This window comes from Gossypium hirsutum, chromosome D01 (assembly GCF_007990345.1).
Source record: "Gossypium hirsutum isolate 1008001.06 chromosome D01, Gossypium_hirsutum_v2.1, whole genome shotgun sequence".
Classification (NCBI taxonomy): Eukaryota; Viridiplantae; Streptophyta; class Magnoliopsida; order Malvales; family Malvaceae; genus Gossypium; species Gossypium hirsutum.
The window spans coordinates 16,095,556-16,114,195 of record NC_053437.1 but is presented as its reverse complement, the minus strand read 5'-3'; the positions used below and the strand labels follow the sequence as shown (position 1 = coordinate 16,114,195).

The 18,640-nt window shown below is 32.3% G+C and overlaps 3 protein-coding genes across 29 annotated transcripts in view; 1 reads left to right on the top strand and 2 right to left on the bottom strand.

Annotated features, from left to right (window-relative positions):
* Positions 1–1,101: 1,101 nt before the first annotated feature.
* LOC107921773 (vacuolar-sorting receptor 3) overlaps positions 1,102–18,640 on the bottom strand; it is a 38,079-nt gene continuing 20,540 nt past the window's right edge. The window contains exons 4-8 of one of the 3 annotated variants that reach the window (XR_001691088.2): positions 3,443–3,564; positions 3,289–3,351; positions 2,794–2,892; positions 2,542–2,617; positions 1,102–1,341 (exon numbers count right to left, since the gene is read on the bottom strand). Coding sequence is in view for 2 of the 3 variants with exons in the window: in XM_016851616.2 (XP_016707105.1) it covers positions 2,507–2,617; positions 2,794–2,860; positions 3,289–3,351; positions 3,443–3,564 (363 nt within the window). In the remaining variant the exon portion in view is untranslated. Of the gene's footprint in view, positions 2,618–2,793; positions 2,893–3,288; positions 3,352–3,442; positions 3,565–18,640 lie in introns of all 3 variants that reach the window. The other 2 variants (XM_016851617.2, XM_016851616.2) reach the window with 2 other exon arrangements.
* On the bottom strand, positions 6,696–14,950 carry LOC107921767 (FT-interacting protein 3). 24 transcript variants are annotated; one of them, XM_041087151.1, is made up of 8 exons: positions 14,153–14,950; positions 13,435–13,528; positions 13,104–13,228; positions 12,938–13,000; positions 12,788–12,867; positions 11,755–11,886; positions 10,627–10,761; positions 6,696–9,138 (listed from the first exon to the last, which is right to left on the bottom strand). In XM_041087151.1, exon 8 carries the CDS (start codon positions 9,017–9,019, stop codon positions 7,523–7,525), a length of 1,497 nt encoding a protein of 498 aa, XP_040943085.1. In that variant the 5' UTR covers positions 9,020–9,138; positions 10,627–10,761; positions 11,755–11,886; positions 12,788–12,867; positions 12,938–13,000; positions 13,104–13,228; positions 13,435–13,528; positions 14,153–14,950; the 3' UTR covers positions 6,696–7,522. The 24 variants fall into 24 exon arrangements, 13 of the variants coding, with proteins under 13 accessions (XP_040943085.1, XP_040943086.1, XP_040943089.1 ...); XM_041087152.1 differs by having other exon boundaries at positions 13,108–13,228; XM_041087155.1 differs by lacking the exon at positions 13,435–13,528 and having other exon boundaries at positions 13,108–13,228.
* Positions 9,606–17,365, top strand: LOC107921774 (uncharacterized). 2 transcript variants are annotated; one of them, XR_001691089.2, is made up of 5 exons: positions 9,606–10,512; positions 14,961–15,312; positions 15,419–16,848; positions 16,948–17,160; positions 17,253–17,365. XR_001691089.2 is itself a non-coding variant. In XM_041087178.1 (3 exons), the coding sequence occupies exons 2-3, from the start codon at positions 16,273–16,275 to the stop codon at positions 17,301–17,303; spliced, it is 627 nt and encodes a 208-aa protein (XP_040943112.1). In that variant the 5' UTR covers positions 10,397–10,512; positions 16,270–16,272; the 3' UTR covers positions 17,304–17,365. The 2 variants fall into 2 exon arrangements, 1 of the variants encoding a protein (XP_040943112.1); XM_041087178.1 differs by lacking the exons at positions 14,961–15,312; positions 16,948–17,160 and having other exon boundaries at positions 10,397–10,512; positions 16,270–16,848.

The following is an 18,640-nucleotide window of genomic DNA, read 5'->3' as shown; positions in this document are numbered from 1 at the left end:
CTCAAAACAATGACTATCAACATCGTCCACCACTAATATAACACTCCTAACCCGTATCCATAGCTGGATTAAGGTCACGAGGCAATACCGACCTAAACACAACTCAGAACCATCATTCTTTTCAATTTAAGAACAAATTATATTAACTCAAGCATGAATGTTTTTTTATTTTTTATTTTATAATAATTTTCAATCAAATTCAAATAGCAATCATCCACTCATTCGTATAAGTCAAACTTGTATATATATAAGCACATAACCAATTAAAATCAAACATGCATTATTAATCATATTACATATACAAACTATGTTTCAAAATTCAACTATATCAATATTATGGATATAATCAAATTTTCGAATCAAATAACTTGCATCAAAACCATACTACATATGCTTTATAGATACATAATTCGAACCTTATGATCATCATATTTCATAGCATGCGAATGACTAAATCATAAACCAATATTTTTCATCTCATGAACCAAACAAGCGTTAATACTTCCTATAGTACAAGTTCATTTCTTTATCTGAATGTTAACATACCATTTTGCGTATCTATACCCATCCGCATTTTTAATCCATACCAATCATATCACATGGCATAATATTCATCAACATAAAAGATATTAGCTAGCATTATCACATGACCAAATATACCTCTTTTCACATTACAAAAATCATGCGCATATTACCATAACCGATTGAACCATTTTTAAACATATCTACCAAATTAAAACATACCAAAATTCATTAGTTTTGCATCATATCAAAATTACACATACATAACAAATTTTCATTTCTATTCGATTAGCAAAATTAACTTCAAAATTTATACTAATATTACCATTCACTATTAATCTAATTATACCGTTTCATAGCCTAATGCAAACATCAAAATGTCACTTTAAAATTTCACATGAGATTAATGACATTTACCTGAAACATATTCATTATTTGCCATTTATAAATCGAACCTAAATAACTAACCACTCAAGCATAAATTATATGCATACTTTTCCTTCACAAATCATACCTAATCAACCAGTATACAAACCATCAATTATACCTAACTTAGTTTATAAGAACTTATGCATTATATACCATGAAACACACTTCCATAATAAGCTTAAAACATGACCGAATTCTCACAAACATAACATCATGATCAAGCCATTTTCGCATGGCTATTTATACACAAAATTTCAAAACCCAAACATATCAAAACTAGCCTATACATGCCATATGTCTTAATTACAAACTTCAAAAGTACCAAATAATAGTTGATAGTGTGACGATGATCCTTGACGATCCCCGAGCTCAAAGCTAGCCTTCAAAAATCTATAAAATGTTGAATAAACACACAAAGTAAGCTTGAATAGCTTAGTAAGTCATAAAAAAATAAAACATCACGAATACATCCATAATTCAATTCGAAATAACCGAATCTACTTAGTTCCATACACATGTTCAATCACATTTCTCATGTAATTCTTATGATCACATCATATATCAACTCTTACCTTTTTCATAATCATTTAACTTTGTACGTACCTGAACCATTTAGCTCATTTTTACATTCGATCTTAACTCGATATTGCCTGTTGACCCTTTGGAATTCAATAGGATACTCGAATAACTTGAAAAGCTCATTCAATGCCAACGTCCCAGATGTGGTCTTACATGAAATCAAATATCGATGCCACTATCCCCGACAGGGTCTTAAACTCCTATACGATGTCGATGTCCAGACATGGTCTTACACGTAAATCGCAAATCGATGCCAACGTCATAGACGTGGTCTTACACGTAATCACATATCTGAATCCTATGTCATGACATAAGTATCCTAACTATTCCTAAGGTCCAAGTGAAAAGCTTTAGTAATTTTTTAATATCAATGATGCATACTAATCACTCATCTAATATGAGATTTAGTAATTTTTTGGTTTACCCAAGGAAAAGCTTTAATCATGGATTAGATGAAACCATATTCCTAAAGCAAATTCTGATCATTGTATTGCCAAGATAGAGCAGTGATAATTTTTGCTGGTACATGAAAATGCGTTTCCTATGTTAAAACTAAAGGAAGTAATTCATGCAAAAACCCCATGATCGCCAGACACACACTTAAAAGAAGCATGAAAATCAGAATGTCAGCCCTGAAATAAAATCAATTTGTATGTTAATGCATCAAATGGATATAGCTTTTAGTGGTTTATCATAAATTTCTTAAAGATAACAGAAGGAAAAGGAGCATTATGTTCCAAGTGTCTTTTGTCAACCTATTATGACTCACTCTTGATAAATAGATGAAATGCTACTTTTAATTTAATTTACACCGGAGGAATTCCTCAGGCAGTCATACATTTTTCTCTTTAAAAGAACAAAGCAATTTTACCATCGCAAATTTTCTTTTCCCTCTCATTGTCAATCTTCTTTCTCATAGAAGAGGTTGGTTGTTTTTGGCAAGTATTATCATATTTAGTGGCATGGTGAATTGATGTTATAATATTTGATGAAAATGAGAGAAACAGTTACAATGAGAAAAGGCAGCAACAGCTGAGAGTAATGCAGTGTCAAAAAGAGCACCATCAGCATCATAACAGTATATGTCCTGAAAAAACAGAATACTATGTTACTTCCATATTCAAGGAGAACAAAGGCACTATGGTATTACTTGAATTTCCATATCAACTTGCATGAACGCTAGATGGCTTATGTTCTAACTCTTACACAACTTGAAAGTCCTAAGACGGATAATTAAGACATTTTAAATCCACAATCACGTACCAAATATGCCATCCAAGCAGCTTTTCCACTAACCAAGGACAGTTCCTTCAAATTGATCATACCAGAGCTGTAATTACACATGACAAGTTGTTTGAGAACCTAACAGAAAGAAAAAGATTCAAAGTGGAACAGTTGTGAAACAGAACATTTATAAGTGTAAAGAGATTCAAAAAAAACGAAACCACCAACAAATTTAGATAAAACAATAGAGCAGTGTGCTTTAGCAAGCAGTAAGAAACAAGAGGGAGAACTCAAAGTTTCAATATCAAGGCTAAAATGCCCAGTTAACCACATCAATAATCATAAGTAAATACAGAGGCGAAGAGGAAGATAATGATTGAATCCACACAAAGATGAGATAACAAATTGCAGACTTTGCATTCTAAAGAATTACAGCACAGATAAACATCACACGTCACAACTACAAGTAAATTAACAGGCTTAATAGGGTGCATCTCAGCATCAATAAACAATCAAGGAACTAAATTGGCATGCCTTAAAATAGTGTCTGACAATTGCTTTGCCACGACTGGTGCTGCCTCAGCTGGTCTGCCAGGCCTAACAATTGGAGAACAAATTGGAGGCATGTGGAAATCAATCGTTGAAAATGAAAAAGAAATTATGACAAATTACGAGAGATAAGATATACGTTTTAGGAAGAGAAAGAGAAACAGGAAAGCGTGCAGCTAACGGCAGCAAACCTAAACAACCCTCATTCGGTGTTTCCAATGAAGGGGTCATGACCTCCATTTTGATAGCAGCCAACATAGTCTATGCCATGCAAGGAATTAATTATTAAACTCCAAGCTTAATTGCTTGCCAAAGCAAAGCAGTATATGTATTAAGAGAATGTGACAAACTTACAGTTGAACCAATTTTTGCAAGTGCTGAACCATTAGCAGATGCAATAGCCCCTGGATATTAAAGGAATCAGATCCAAGTATGAAGAAATATTATGTCACATAATAGTTTCATAGTTATATCTACTATTAAAAGATAGTTTCTATACATCAAAATAAGGTACATGCAACGCGTCAAATATAATTGTCTGGTTATTCTGTCAACCACTTTAGATGAAAAATTTTGACTGAAAGGCCTAGTTTGCCTGAAAGGCCTAGTTTGCTCTTTGATTTAATGTACAGGGGCAAAAGGGTTTCCATGCTGCTTTTTCCATTAAATATGTGTTTTAGTTGTACAAACAGCATCAATATTTTATAAATTTTAGCAAAACTTTCTACATTAACAATTCTAATTCATCAATAAATCAGCATAATCGGAAAATTTTCAATGCTCAGAATCAATATTTGAAACATAAACTCATGCAATGATAATGAAAACAATAAACAAATTAGAAACGAGAAATAACCCACCATACAAAGAAAGGGGAAAATCATGAAAACACCCAATAAAAAGCCAAAGAAAAATGGGACTTTAAATTGGTGAAGAGGAGCTAATAAACAATCTCAATCATGGGACAAAAAGGGTTGTTTTTTTTGTGTTTATTGTTAAACTAATTATCAAAAAAAATGATGAATAAAACACTCTAAAACTTGAAATGAAACGAGAAAACAAATATAAAAAGTAATATAAAATTATTATACATGAGAATAAAAAAAGTCGTTTCCGTTGTACCTTAGCAAATCGATGGCAAGCAACGACGGCGAAACGTTTAACAGAGAAGAGCGGAAGTGACGAAAAGAAAATAGCAAGGGCTCAGCATTCATTAAGAAGCTTTTTTTTTCTTGCTCCTTTTCACTAATGGGGTAATCCGGTAATTAAAGTCATTTGAAGCAAACTAAATGGGTTAATGTCTTTGTTAGCCCCTAAAATTTCAACTAATGTGTAATTTAGTACCTGTAGAAAAATCCAATTTAGTAATCGATACCATACAGTTCCAGTCTTCTACTTGTACCAAGTCGTTTAGGTTTCGTTCCGGTCAAGATTTCAGTATGCTTAGCATGTTCCAATGTGTTTTGGGCCATTCAAGCCAATACTAGCCCGTATCAGTTGCTACAAAATTTTAATATTTAAATTTATCTTTTAATTTTTTTATTTTAAACATTTTAATTTTTTGTAATTTTATTTAAAATTAAAATAAAGTGAAGCTATTGGACCAATTAATAAATTTAAAACTTATTTTTACATATAAATATATTTAAATAGATGTAATTGAGATTTATTTGTTTGTATATATAACATATAACTTACTGAGAAATTAGAATTAGATTACATATACATGAAAAGTATTTTAAAATATTAATAAATTCAAAACAATACATTAAAATATACTAATATTGATACATACTAATATTATAACAAAAAGGGCATGCTCACTAATACAATACTGACAACCTTAGATTGTGTCCAAAACCTTAATACAACTTAACGGATGATTTAACAATAATGAATAAATGAATAACATGTCATTGTATTTGATTTTGAATTTTGTATATAACTTTTTATTCGTTGATTATATTTTTACCACTTAATTAAATTTTAAGTTATTTGAAAATTTTGTTGTTCCTTTGAAAATTGAAATAAGAAAAATAAAATAAAATATTTTAATCATTTGGTAAAAATGTAACTAGCTAGTAAAAATTATAGGTAAATTGCAAAACCAATCATAAGAAATTACATTGTATCTATTTATTTGTTGGTGTTAAGTGAGCTTGTGAATTAAATAGTGTTAAAAATTTTGGACCGTATGGATATACGACAACATGGTGTATCAAATTGGACATTTAATTTGTACTACATTACACATTAGGTAAAAGTCCAGGAGCCAACTGAAATAAAATATGCATTTTTTTTGGATAGAAGGGATCTAGGGCTCGAGTTCGACTAGACTTGATCATGGATCGAGCTATTCGTCTTTGCCCGAATGTCACCTCGAAAAGTGAGATGATTTAGGTAAAAATATAGGCCCGAAAAATAGGTTTCGGCAAAAAAGAGATGCCCGTTTTCTAAATAGGCCGGGCCTTGGGTAAGCTTTTTTGGCCCGAGGTCGACCCGAATCTGAAAAAAAAACCTGCTGCTTTTTGATGTTATTTTGTCACTTTTTTGGTGCAGTTTCGCTATTATATTGTTACTATTTTGTTGTTGTTTTGATATTGTATAACTCTTATTTTATTGTTCATTTTGCTATTATTTTAGAAGAATTTGCATGCTAAGTTGCACCTATTTTAGTGTTATTTAAGTATAAATAAATTTTTTAATTTATTTTCAATTTGTTGAGAAATATTTATTTTAATATTTTTAGTGTATTTGATATATTATATTTTTTAAATTTGTTTTTATGTAAAAACAATAATATATTTTTTTTTGGATACGAGCAGGCCGGACTTAGCTTTTAATATTTTTATCTGAACCGAACTTGGACAAAATTTTAAGTCCACTTTTTGGGCCGAACCAATCCTGGTCCTAAAATTCTATCGAGTCCCGATCCGGCCCATAATCATCTCTAAGTTCGACTCCAAACTCAAGCTTCAATGATATATACTTACTATATATTTTTAAATATAAATATAGTTTAGAAAATTTGAAAAATATGAAATTAAATTGATTTTTTTAACCAAGTTTAAAAATTAAAAAATTGATAACTAATAAAACTAACGGGTAAGATGGATCTTATAACTAGAGAACTGTTCAAATCACTCAAATTGAGACAAATCAAACCAAATTAATTGGGTTTATCTGTTTAAACCAACATAAGCTCTCTTCCCGTGAACATAGGTTTCGGTTGAAAAAATAAGGGAAAATTAAGGTTAATATTGTATATACAATAATGAAATTGTAAATTAATAATATAAAAATACTAAAAAAAGGAAAATTCAATTAGACTATTAAACACCATTCGAAATGGGTATTATAATACTCAAATTTGATTTGATTAATAAATCGAGTTGTTCAAACTTGAATTTATAATTACTGAATTGAATTTTGGCTCAAATAACCTACAAGAAGTCTTCTTGGCGCTGTGTACTCATAACATGTAATTTACTTTTGTAGGTAGCCTACTGAAGAAATCCTGGGGTGCATTCAGCACATCTTTTCCTAGAAAAGGAGGCCTCATTACATAAAATCCTCCAAAAATAAGAAAAACCTTAAGACTAATTAAATAATATAACATGAAGGATCCAACAAGACAAGACTAATTAAATAATATAACATGAAGGATCCAACAAGACAACAAACAAGGAACATCACTGTAATTCTTGGGTCATGCCAGTTTAGCACTGAGTGAAACCTTTCAACCTGTGTTACAATATCACTGATCACTGTCACAGCTCTCCCCGCAATACTTCTCAGTCTATCATATCTCATCCGAAGAACATGGAATTGTCTTGAAGATGGGAAAGTATCAAACTCTTCGTCCAATTCGTCGGCTGTTACAGATCTGGCAACAGATAGGTTCACATCGATATGAGTTGGACGCCTCGGTCGCTTTCTCCATTGGAGGATCATAACTTGAATACTATAAAGAGTCACTGTTGGTAATATCAAATCTGGTTTAAAACTATAATGCAGTAGATCGTCATGACTAAAACAGTTACTGCCGAATTATTCCACTTGCGGATTTCATCGAACAATTGCCAAGCATTGGAAAAGCACTTAAAAGTAGCCAAAACTCTCTAAAAATTGGCTTTGGCTTTCCTTAGGCTCCACATTTGGGAACCTCCATCCAACATGTACTCCACAACCTCTTGCCTTAATGGTGGTTCGTTTCGGCTTAGACTCGAACAAGAATACGAACGGCTTGTTTCCTTAAAATATCAAGTTGGTATATCGAAAGAGGGTAAATATGATGCATTTCAGGCAACAAAGGATTCATGGTGTAAACCAAAAATAAGCTCAAGTAAGATGAGCAAGTAAATCTTATTGCTAGCTGAAGTTCTCCCATTTTCTTTGCTCCATTGGGTTGTAACACCAAAAGGGGATAAGAATATGTGTAAATCTTGTTCGTTGCAAGAGATGAAAGTTGAATTCGTACCTTTTCGAGACTTGGATCTTTTCCATCTCCAACTGCATCGCCACCATGCAAGTGACAGTCATCGAAAACTCCTATGGTAAGCATGGTATACAAGTCATAAACATCCCAACTATACTGTTCATTCCATTTTGGATCGAAACTGTCAACAACTGTCCGAGTCTTGACCCACTTAGGCCCGTATTTCGCCAAGCAATAAGCATCGGTCGTTTCACAGCCATCTCTTAACTTTATTGGCTGCAAACCGGAAGCGTTTATGATCCCCAACTCCAAAACTCCGATCATAGCCGTCCACAACATTTTTGCAGTAGGCCGGTAATCGCTTCCGTTGTGAACAGATTCATCGAACCCATGATATCCGCCATCAAGACTTACACACATGTTAAGCTTACTAAAGAAATTCACCTCTTTCTCCATTCCATCTTCAAATACAATGTCCTCAAGAGTGTACCACAACGGATCAGCTGGTAAAGGTAGTAGCCTCTGTTCAACATTCGATAAACGAATCACGCACTTCCCTAAACATCGGATCGTACTATTTTCGAGCCTATCCTCGACCGTTACTATTAAAGAATCGAAAAATGGCTTAGCAACAACGAACATCAAATCCTCATTCCATTGAGGATTCACATTCTTATCAGGGGAAACTCTGGTCCTCAATATCACATCCCCAACTACAGCCTTAACATAAACTTGGGGATTTCGATCCTTGCTTCCTGGGACTAAATCTCGTGCTTGAATTACGTTAACTCGAAGGTACCAAAGTCTCGGCAAAAGATATGCCTTTAAACGAGTATTCAAAAGGCTTTCACCGCTCACAATTGCCGAATCCGAGTGCCAAGCGTCGGTAAACACGCGATCGGCTTGTGTGCTATACCACATAGCCAACATCAATTCACCTTTTCTTAAAGTGAAACCATTTTTATCTTCCAATTTATACCATTGTGAAGCGAGGGGACTATCAGGGGGGAGACAAAGTGGAACCTCATGCAAAGCAACGGTGATTTTGCCAATCATATTGTCACCAATTATTAGTTCCTTGTCTCTCATGGTGATCTCCATAGTTGTAGCCTGCAACCGATCTTGTCCGAAGGCGAACACTTGGTTCCATTCAAAATCCGGTTTCTTCTCGAAGTTCTTGGTTGTCGCGTTATAGTTTCCGATTTTTATTTCAACGCCATTGACAGCTTTCAATGGCAAATCTCTAGCTCTAACTATTCTTACAAATAAAAACTCCATCTTCTCAACAAGATCAAATGAAGATGTAAGTTTTTCGCCGCCGAAAACTGTCACTGCCGATGTTTGGGCTGGTTTCTTTCAAAGAAAAATCTACTTTTTCAACCGCCATTGTGCAAAGCCTGCGGGAAAGACAGGAACGAAAGTTGAAAAGATTCTGGAAAAAGAAAAGACAATAAAGAATAGGGTTAGATTTCAAAAGATAAATTTCAACTTTTATAGAGTTGCCATAGTTATATATATATATATAACTAGATACGGCTAGTTTTAAAATTTTAATTACATTAAATAATCATTTAATATTTTTTATATCATAAGTGAATAAATTAATATTACAGTCTAGAAATTATAATTATTGATCGAAATTAGGTTATAGATTGGGTCAGGTTTATTTTAAACATAATATTAATGTATTTTATAATATCAGTTTAATTCGTCAGTATTTACAAAAGTCTAATCTAAACTCATTTTAAACTATGTATTATTTTTTTAAAAAAAATTATAATTTAATATTTAATAAATTTATTTATTGAAATTTATTAAAATTTTTATATAGTCATCTTAATATTATTTTAATGTTTACAATTAGAGTAGTATTATATATTTAGTATAGATTTATTTATTTAATAATATATAAAAATAATATAATATAAAATACTATAAACTTAAATATAGACTGGGCCGAGCTTGACCTTTGAATTTTAAAATCTAAACTCAACTCATATTTTAAACATATCTAATATTTTTGTACCACCAACTTATGAACAGGTCTAGTTACGTCTCGTTGCTAGTAAGATTTTGGGATTATGTTATAAGTAAGAAAGAGGTCTGAATGTTTTTTTTTTTTTTTGCATGTTAATCCCTTGTATTTGGATTAAGTTTCCTGCATACTAGATCTCATTCTTGTAGTCTCTTTTTCAAGCAAGAAATGTAGTTATCTTTAATAGGCCTGGGAAAACATCCCTAGTTAATGTCATTGGAGTAAGTGAATATTTATGTTACAAGTTTATCATACAGTAACTTTTAATTCTACAATTTATTAGGGGACTAAAAGATAATTTTTCCATTTGAGGGGTACAAGTCCATCGTGCATATATCTTTACTTGATGAAGTTGTTTTCTTAGGGCTCCTTTGGATTGAGGCACGTTTTAAAGGAAAAGATGGTGCCAAACTCACTGTTGTGTTGTTTGGTTGAGGGTGTCAGTGCAGTGAGGTTTCTTTTCACCCACACTGATCAGCTAATTTTCAACTGGAGAAAATAGCAGCAGTGGAGGCTAAACTGAGCAGTTGACATTATAACAGACAAAAATAGCCTTACTTTTATTTATTATTTTACCATTTTATCCTTAAAAATTAAGTTAATTTCATTCCCAAAATGCAAAAAACCCTGCTCTTCAATTGACAGTAACAAAACTCCACCGTAACAGCAGAGTAGACTCTCAAAGAAGCTATATTTTTCTACTCATCCTATCAATCTTGTTCTCAACTTTGATCTGGTAAGTGAAAACCCTTCTTTTTCTACTCTATATATGTGTTTGAATTGTATGAAAGTAGTTTTTGTTTTTCCTTTAAACACAAATCCATATGTTCTTTCTCCATTATTTTTTTACCTCTACTTGCCGTTGAAGAGATTGAACATAATTGATGATTTCATTCAGCATACCAGCTTTGTTTGTGATTTTGTTACATCCTGGTACTAAATCTTGCAGATACTTCATTCTTTCACTGATTTTCTCCCTTCTAACCTATATAAATCAACATAATTAAAACATTATTATCTAATGAAAGAGATCTGATAAAATAAAAAAACAAATCAGTAATAATACCATCCATATTCATGTCTCCAGCAATGATGTATTCATGTCTCAAACCCTAAAAAACTAAAACTATCAAAAACAAAACAAAGCACAACTAAACAAACGAAACAACAAAAGCTTATAGTAATATGAACAAGTTTAGCAAGTTTGCTATATGACTTCATGCCTAACACAAGTTCATCGTGAGGGGGTTAGTACCATATACCATATACCATATATCACAAGCATATATGATCTTATAATTCCTTCTTTTATCGAAGGGAATTTTTGGTACTTTGGGGAAGAAAGAAATCAAACAGTCATGGCCTGCATCACCTAATAAAAGGAATTTTATCCCATTCCTCTTAGCATCAATCCAACCTACTAGGTGCAATAAGATATTATCATTAAAAAATAAAATTTGCACATTCATAATTAACTTGAACAAATGACTAAACAACTATATGTACAAATTCATTTTGGAATATTATCATTAAAAAAATAAAATTTAATCAAAAAAAAGCTATGAAAGTTATTAAAAATAAAATTATTAATGATTATTAATAATTTCTAAAATATATCAAAATATAAAAAAATGCTAAAACTATCCCAAAATGATTTCAATCACATAGGTAGGTTACCAAATTCATCCATACCTGTTAAAATATGACCTATGCTCTGTAAAATATAACAAAATTCTCTTATCACAAAATTACAGCAAAAATATGGGCATACAACCAAGCAAATATGTATATGGGCAAAATTTTGCTATCTTTTGAGTCTTTTCACCATCCAACTGGTGATAACAATTGATTAATACTTATTAAACTGGTGATAACATGTTTCTTATTAAACTGGTGATAACAATTGATTAATACTTGAATTTTTTAGTTGGTTTCTTATTGAAAAAATATATATACACACATACATAAATGCAAATACCTTGGCGTAATAGTCCTTCCAGACCCTACGAGCAATCTGATGACAACCCAAATCAAAGGCCTTGAATTTGATCATTCCTATGCTTAGTTCTTCCAATGTTGGGTACTGTGTTGACTGATGCTGAACTAGTCTCTGCAATTTTCAAATTCCAATACTCCTAAATACTTGTCAGAGATTAGTGTACAAGTATCCACCCGGTAGCACTATTAGATAATTTCAAAGGCGAATTTATTTTTTTCTTTCCAACCAAACTGCTTAAATCCTATGGAAAGATAACTGTTTGTAATTTGTGGAGAATATTTGTCATCTTTCCCCACAGGCAAGTAGAATATTATCTACGGCCTTTAACAAACAAATTTCACAACTACTTCCAAAATTGAGATTTTATATATAACAAACAGGAAGTAAGGATTTTTTTTCTTCCTTTTCCTGAAAGAAGTATCAATTCAAAAAGTAGGAGAAATGGATAACATAAAGACTGAACCCATTTAAATAAAACAGGAAACAAAATTTGATATTTTATTAGAAAGAATGGATCTGGGTAAGAAAACACTTAAAAGACAACATATCCAGGTAGAACAAATCTAAGTCTGGGTAAAATAAACGACATATACACAGAAAAGTAGAAAATATGCTACAGAACATAACTAAGTGCAGACTGATGTCAAAAGGTATTGACATATTGTACAAGCAGTATGTAAGTGATCATATATCCATGTTATCAAATATTTCACCATCTTCCTCGTAAGACAAGTAGTCAGCAGCAAAACCATCAACCACTAAGTTACTGCAAGAGACAATATATGGTAATAAGGCATAAAGATAATCATGGAAGCTTGTACATAACTATAAATATCACAGAACACAATTAGACCCACCTTAAGCAGCAAAAGCTTAAACTCACTACACGCTTTAGTTTCCTATTGTAGAAGAAGAAACTGAATGACCATTTGAAAATATAACTTCACAACAGTTACTGAACAATTATGGCCCACTGACTACTCACTAAAGTATTAATATAATACACACTTACATTGATCATTTCTCCAGAAAGGGATCTGCATCAGAGTCTGGATTATAATTATAAATTTCGCACTCCAAGAGTTTCACAACCTGCATAACCGGGTATTTAAAATTACCAGCTGCTGAGACTTGCATTTAGTCATTTCGAACTTACACTCACCTAATCTAGAGCCTTATAAATCGTTTTGAGGAGTGAACTGCCCCCATATGCCTCGATCCATTCCTGTCAATGATGTAAAGCAGGAAACTTAAATGCCAGGCACAGTGACTTATTTAAGGATAAAACATACCACAATTGAATGAAAACTAGTTATCGCTCTTCTCACATACTACAAACCACCATCAACAGCATCAACATCTTCCCCCAAATCCATCTCTTTCACCCGGAATGACATGAACACAACAGACCATTGGCCCAAAGTTTCATGAGTCTGATTAACTCCCAAAAAAACTGATGAACATGCAAATTTTAGACTAAAATCACTTAAGTTATATTCATAACCAGCATAAGTACCACAAGAACAGGAGATAGGATAGTACAAAAAGAGTAACTGCAAGTTAATATTAGAGGAAATGCATATTCTTTCTCTCACAAATGTGCCCAATAATCTTTTGATATCCAATGTCAAGAGAATACATGAATACTTATGCCAATACCTTCGACGCTTCAAGTATATTGGTATCAAAAATCAATTTAAAAGTATCCCAGCTTTCCTCTGTTAAGAACTAGTGTGCTTTAACTGCACTGGAACTACATCACCACATTCAATATCATAATATAAGAGAACCATATAAGACACACATGAATGTCAGTCTAAAGCATTCAATAGAACAAATAAGACTTGAATTAGACACAATCAAACCCATACAAGACACACATGAAGCCACTGAAAGCATAAACACCATTCCCACCCCGAATTTTCAGCAGTTGGAGCATCCAATGAGGATACCAAACAAAAAATTTGCTGCAAACTCAGTAGCGTGAAGGTAGAACATAGAACCACTGGATTTGATACAATTTCAATATAACAATCCACCAATCTATCAACATATGAGGAATTGAATATAACCAATGCCTCATACTTTTTTTAGTAAAGCTAGGAAAGATCCGTGCCTACATATCTTTTTATAAAAAACTCCATTAATTAATCCACAAAAATTTACATAAAAAATGAATATGATTAAATCTAACAAATTACAACAGAGATTAAAACATATTCACCAAATATTATTCACAAAAATATAACAGAAAAAGAAGAATAAATGAAAAATTGCCTTGCTCCTATATTAAAATCACATTGAATTTCAAATAATCAGAAAAAAAAGTATCAGAAAAAAAAAAGAGAGAATTAAACAAAGAAAGAAGCGAACTGACCTACATAATCTCCAAGGAAGCCATAATCGGTTAGTTTCAATCTTTGAAGCCTAATGGATTTATTTTGCCTACGCCAATATTACAAAGAACGAAAGAGCTTTTCTTTCTTTTTTTTCTCCCCTCGATGGCTCCGCCGAGTCAAATTCTTGTGAATTACACGTGTTAATTTTATGCTTCTTTGAACATAAACATTTTATTTGTTTTATTATTATTCTTTTTCGGCATAATAACCTTTTTAGTCCTCCAACTTTAGAAGAAAATTTATTTGAGTATTTTAATTTATAGTTTTTGTCAAATCATTCTAAAATAGATAAAAAAAATTAGCATTTGTTAATTTTATTGACATGCATACATGTAAATTACCACATAGACAACTCATATTAAATAAACATATCAGTGCTTGTAGCCAAAGGCCCAAAGGCCCTGTATTTATTTGACAGAAACATGAAGAAATTGTATTATAGATAGATTTTTAAGCAATAAACGTGAACCAATGGTTCTTGCAGATTTTTTCTTTAATTTTATTAGTTTGCCCTGGAGACTTAAGTCTGATATCCATATAAATATGTCTTGTGTCCAAGAGAATCAGAAATTGAGTAAATATGAGACTTGAAATTTATATTTTTGTTGCATTCATTTTCCCTTTTTCCATTAAGTTGAAGCTTCAATTAAGGTGCCAGTTTTTTTTGGGTATGGCTAGATAAAGATTAGCATTGGGAGACGTCTAAAATAACTTATAGACTATATATGTTCTCTATGCTTCTTGGTGAATGCTAGCACATTGACTGAATTATATCAATGACAATAGATGGTAAAGACACGAAATTTTGTGGACGGAGATAATAGCTTAGCAACAAAAGCTGTTTGGGATGATGAGCTAACGTTGATATTTTGTGAACTTTGCGTGAATGAAGTCAATGCTGGTAATAGACCGACAACTCATCTAAACTCAAAAGGATGGGAAAATGTCATTGTTCTTTTTCAAGCAAAAACACAAAAAAAAAAATTATGGAAAACCTCAATTGAAAAATAAGTGGGATACATTAAAAAAGGAATGGAGGTTATGGAGGGAGTTGCTTAAGGAATCTACAGGTATTGGATGGTGTCCATCTAAAACGACGGTCGATGCTACGGAAGAATGGTGGGCTGCATAAATACAGGTTAGTGTTAACTTTATCATTATTTTAATGCATAAAGTTTATTGAAATTAATAATTTATAATTATAAAAATCTTAGTATAACATTTAAATTTAACATGTTATGTAGGAAAATCCTGATTTTAAAGGATTTAAGAATAAAGGAATTGAACCACGATTGAATGAGTTAATGTGGCAAATGTTTGGTGGCATTGTAGCCACTGGAGAGAACGCATGGGCACCTTCATCTGGTGTTCTTCCAAGTGGGGTTCCTGTGGGAGATGATGCACCTAATGAGGGATTTGGTGATTCAGGTGAACATAGTAACGAGAATGAAGGTATTCCTCCTGATGAGGTACCATCAAACCCTTTTCATGAAATCCCTAATCGAAGAAAGCAAACACTTGAGGTTGTACACGGTAAAGGAAAAAAATCAAGTTCAAGTAGAAAATCATCAAGAAATACATTAACTACCCAGATTGAGAAATTGTTTGAGAGCATGTCTAGTCCAAGGAAGTCAGTAAATGAAATTATTTTTCCACACTCTCAATATACTATTTCAAATGCAATGGATGCTTTGCGTGCTTTGGGAGATGAAATTCCAAAAAAAAGATGAACTGTACTATTTTGCCACCAAAATGTTCCAAATACCGGTGAAACGAGAAGTGTTTTTGAACTTAGATCCAGATGATAGGGTTTGGTGGCTTCGGCGTGAGTATGCTGAACAAAATCCAATTACATCATTTTCATCATTGGTAGCAACATCCTCATTTCCCTTCCAACCATACCATTAACCACCTCCACCATAAGCTCCTTAGAATTATTATTGTAATATAACTATACTACTTTTTTATATGTAAAACTAATGTATGCTAATTTTTATGTTTGGTATTTTTATGCTATACTTTTAATCAAGTTTCTGTGTTGTATAGAATGTCACGAGATTTAAAAGGATTTATTTTCATTTGATTACTTTTTCAGGTTATGGATGAATTTAACAATATGTATAATAGTTTTGATATGAATTATGATACCCCTGAATTAAGTGAAGAAGCTCAACGAAGAATAGCCACAATTGTTACCCAAGTTGAGAACAACAGTTATCATGAAGAGGAAGAATATATGTTAAGCAGTGTATTGGTACACCATGAAACTTATTTCACTATGCAACCGCGTATGGATTCAAATTATACAGGTCAAATGTGGGTGGACGAAGTATTAAAAGGGCACGATGATCGTTGCATGAATAGTTTTAGGATGCCAAAAGATATATTTCACAGCTTGTTGCATGATTTGCAAACAAATTATGGCTTAAAGAATGGGAAAGTATCGGTGATGAAGAAGTTAGCATTATCATTGTACATTCTTGGAAATAGAGAATCAAATTCAAATGCAACAGAGTGGTTTCAACGATCTGGGGAAACTGTTAGTCGAATTTTTACTGATATGTTGCATATATTTGCTCGAATGGGAATAGACACGACTAAACCCACTGAAGGTCAATTCGAGGAAGTACCGAACCATATTCGACATGATACAAGATATTGGCCTCACTTTAAGGTAAAATTTACACACTCTTTATATTTTTAAAATATAAATTATTTCTAACTTGTATCTCATTACTTGTATTTATTTTAACGGATTGTATTGGGGCCATAGATGGAACACACATAAAAGCATGCATTTCGCCTTCTTGTCAAATACCTTATATCGGACGGAAAGGTGAACCAACTCAAAATATTATGGCAATTTGTGACTTCAACATGTGCTTTATTTTTGCATTTCCTGGTTGGGAAGGAACAGCACATGATAGTAGAATTTTTTTGCAAGCACTTAGAAAACAAGAGTTGAAGTTTTCACACCCTCCACCAGGTTGAACTTTAAATTTTTAATTACTTTTTACATAAAAAATTAAAATTTTTAATTTATTTTTAAACTTGATCTTATGTTTTACTTTTTTGTAGGAAAATATTATCTTGTGGATTCAGGATATCCACAAATGGCAGGTTTTCTAGGTCCATATAGGGGGAACGATATCATTTACCTGATTTTCGTCGAGGTAATCATCAAGTATCTGGAAAAAAGAAACCTTTAATCATGTCCATTCTTCGTTATGCTCTGTGATTGAACGAACATTTGGAGTGTGGAAAAAAAATGGCCAATATTAAGAGATATTCCAAGTTATTCATTCAATAAGCAAGTTTTAATAGTTATTGCAACAATGGTTTTGCATAATTACATTCGAAGACATGCTTCGTCAAATGATGAGGATTTTCGAGAATTTGAGAATATACCCGACATGCCAGTCTCTTCAAGCCAGTTTGACAGAGGTGAATCGAGTTCTTCTAATAGAGAAAGTGACCTTGAAATCACGATGTTAAGGGAAACCATTGCAACTAGTTTAATGAATCCATATTTGTAAAAACATTTTGTATCATAACCTAATTTCTAGTAATAATGAAACTTGTTATGTCTTATGTTACTATTTTTTTATTAAAATTTATCCGTTTAGATACTTTAAAATTTGATCCAAGTATAATGTTACTATTTGTAAAAAAATATTTAACATTGTTATAAAAAATATTTAACTATAAAAAATTAAAATAATTATCATTTTATCTAATAAATAATTTAAATTAATTATATAATTCATTAAAATATTGGAAGATACATTTTAATATTTTATTAAATGAATTTATAAATTCACATATTTTAATAATTTTAAATAATTTAAATAATTTAAAAAACTTCTATTATATATCAATTCTAATCTGATGTCATTAATAGTCATTTTTATTCTCACCTCACCGCTACAGCTGCGTTTGAATCCAAACACACACTCCACCACTGTTTCTAATCTCACCGCTACAGTATCCAATCTCACCGCTATAGTAACTAATCTCACCGCCACCGCTGTTTTTAACCTCACCGGAGGCAAACACACCGCCCATCCAAACTAGCCCTTAGTATCAAAGAGAATAGCGGAGGATGAAACTCATGTCTGTTAGTTTTGTTATCCAACCACTCGCTGGAAGAATGGATCCAACCTTCTACCATCTGCCGTAGTTGAAAGGGCCAACCACCGTTCATCATCTTCTACCATTCGTTTTGCATAAAGGGGAACATCACCTATCAGATAAGGAGCTTCTTCTCTTTTTAGTCCCTCTGTAGCTAGAACATGGGCAGCACTATTCGCCTGTCTCGGCACATGCTTAAAAACACAACTTTCCAACGCTATTTCAAACCTTTCAATTTCTTTTTTTTTGCAGTTTTCGGGTCACGGTTAAAGCATCGCCTTCAACCTCCACCGTTGTTAAGTCTACACCTGCAAACATGCCACTGCTTCGGCCGC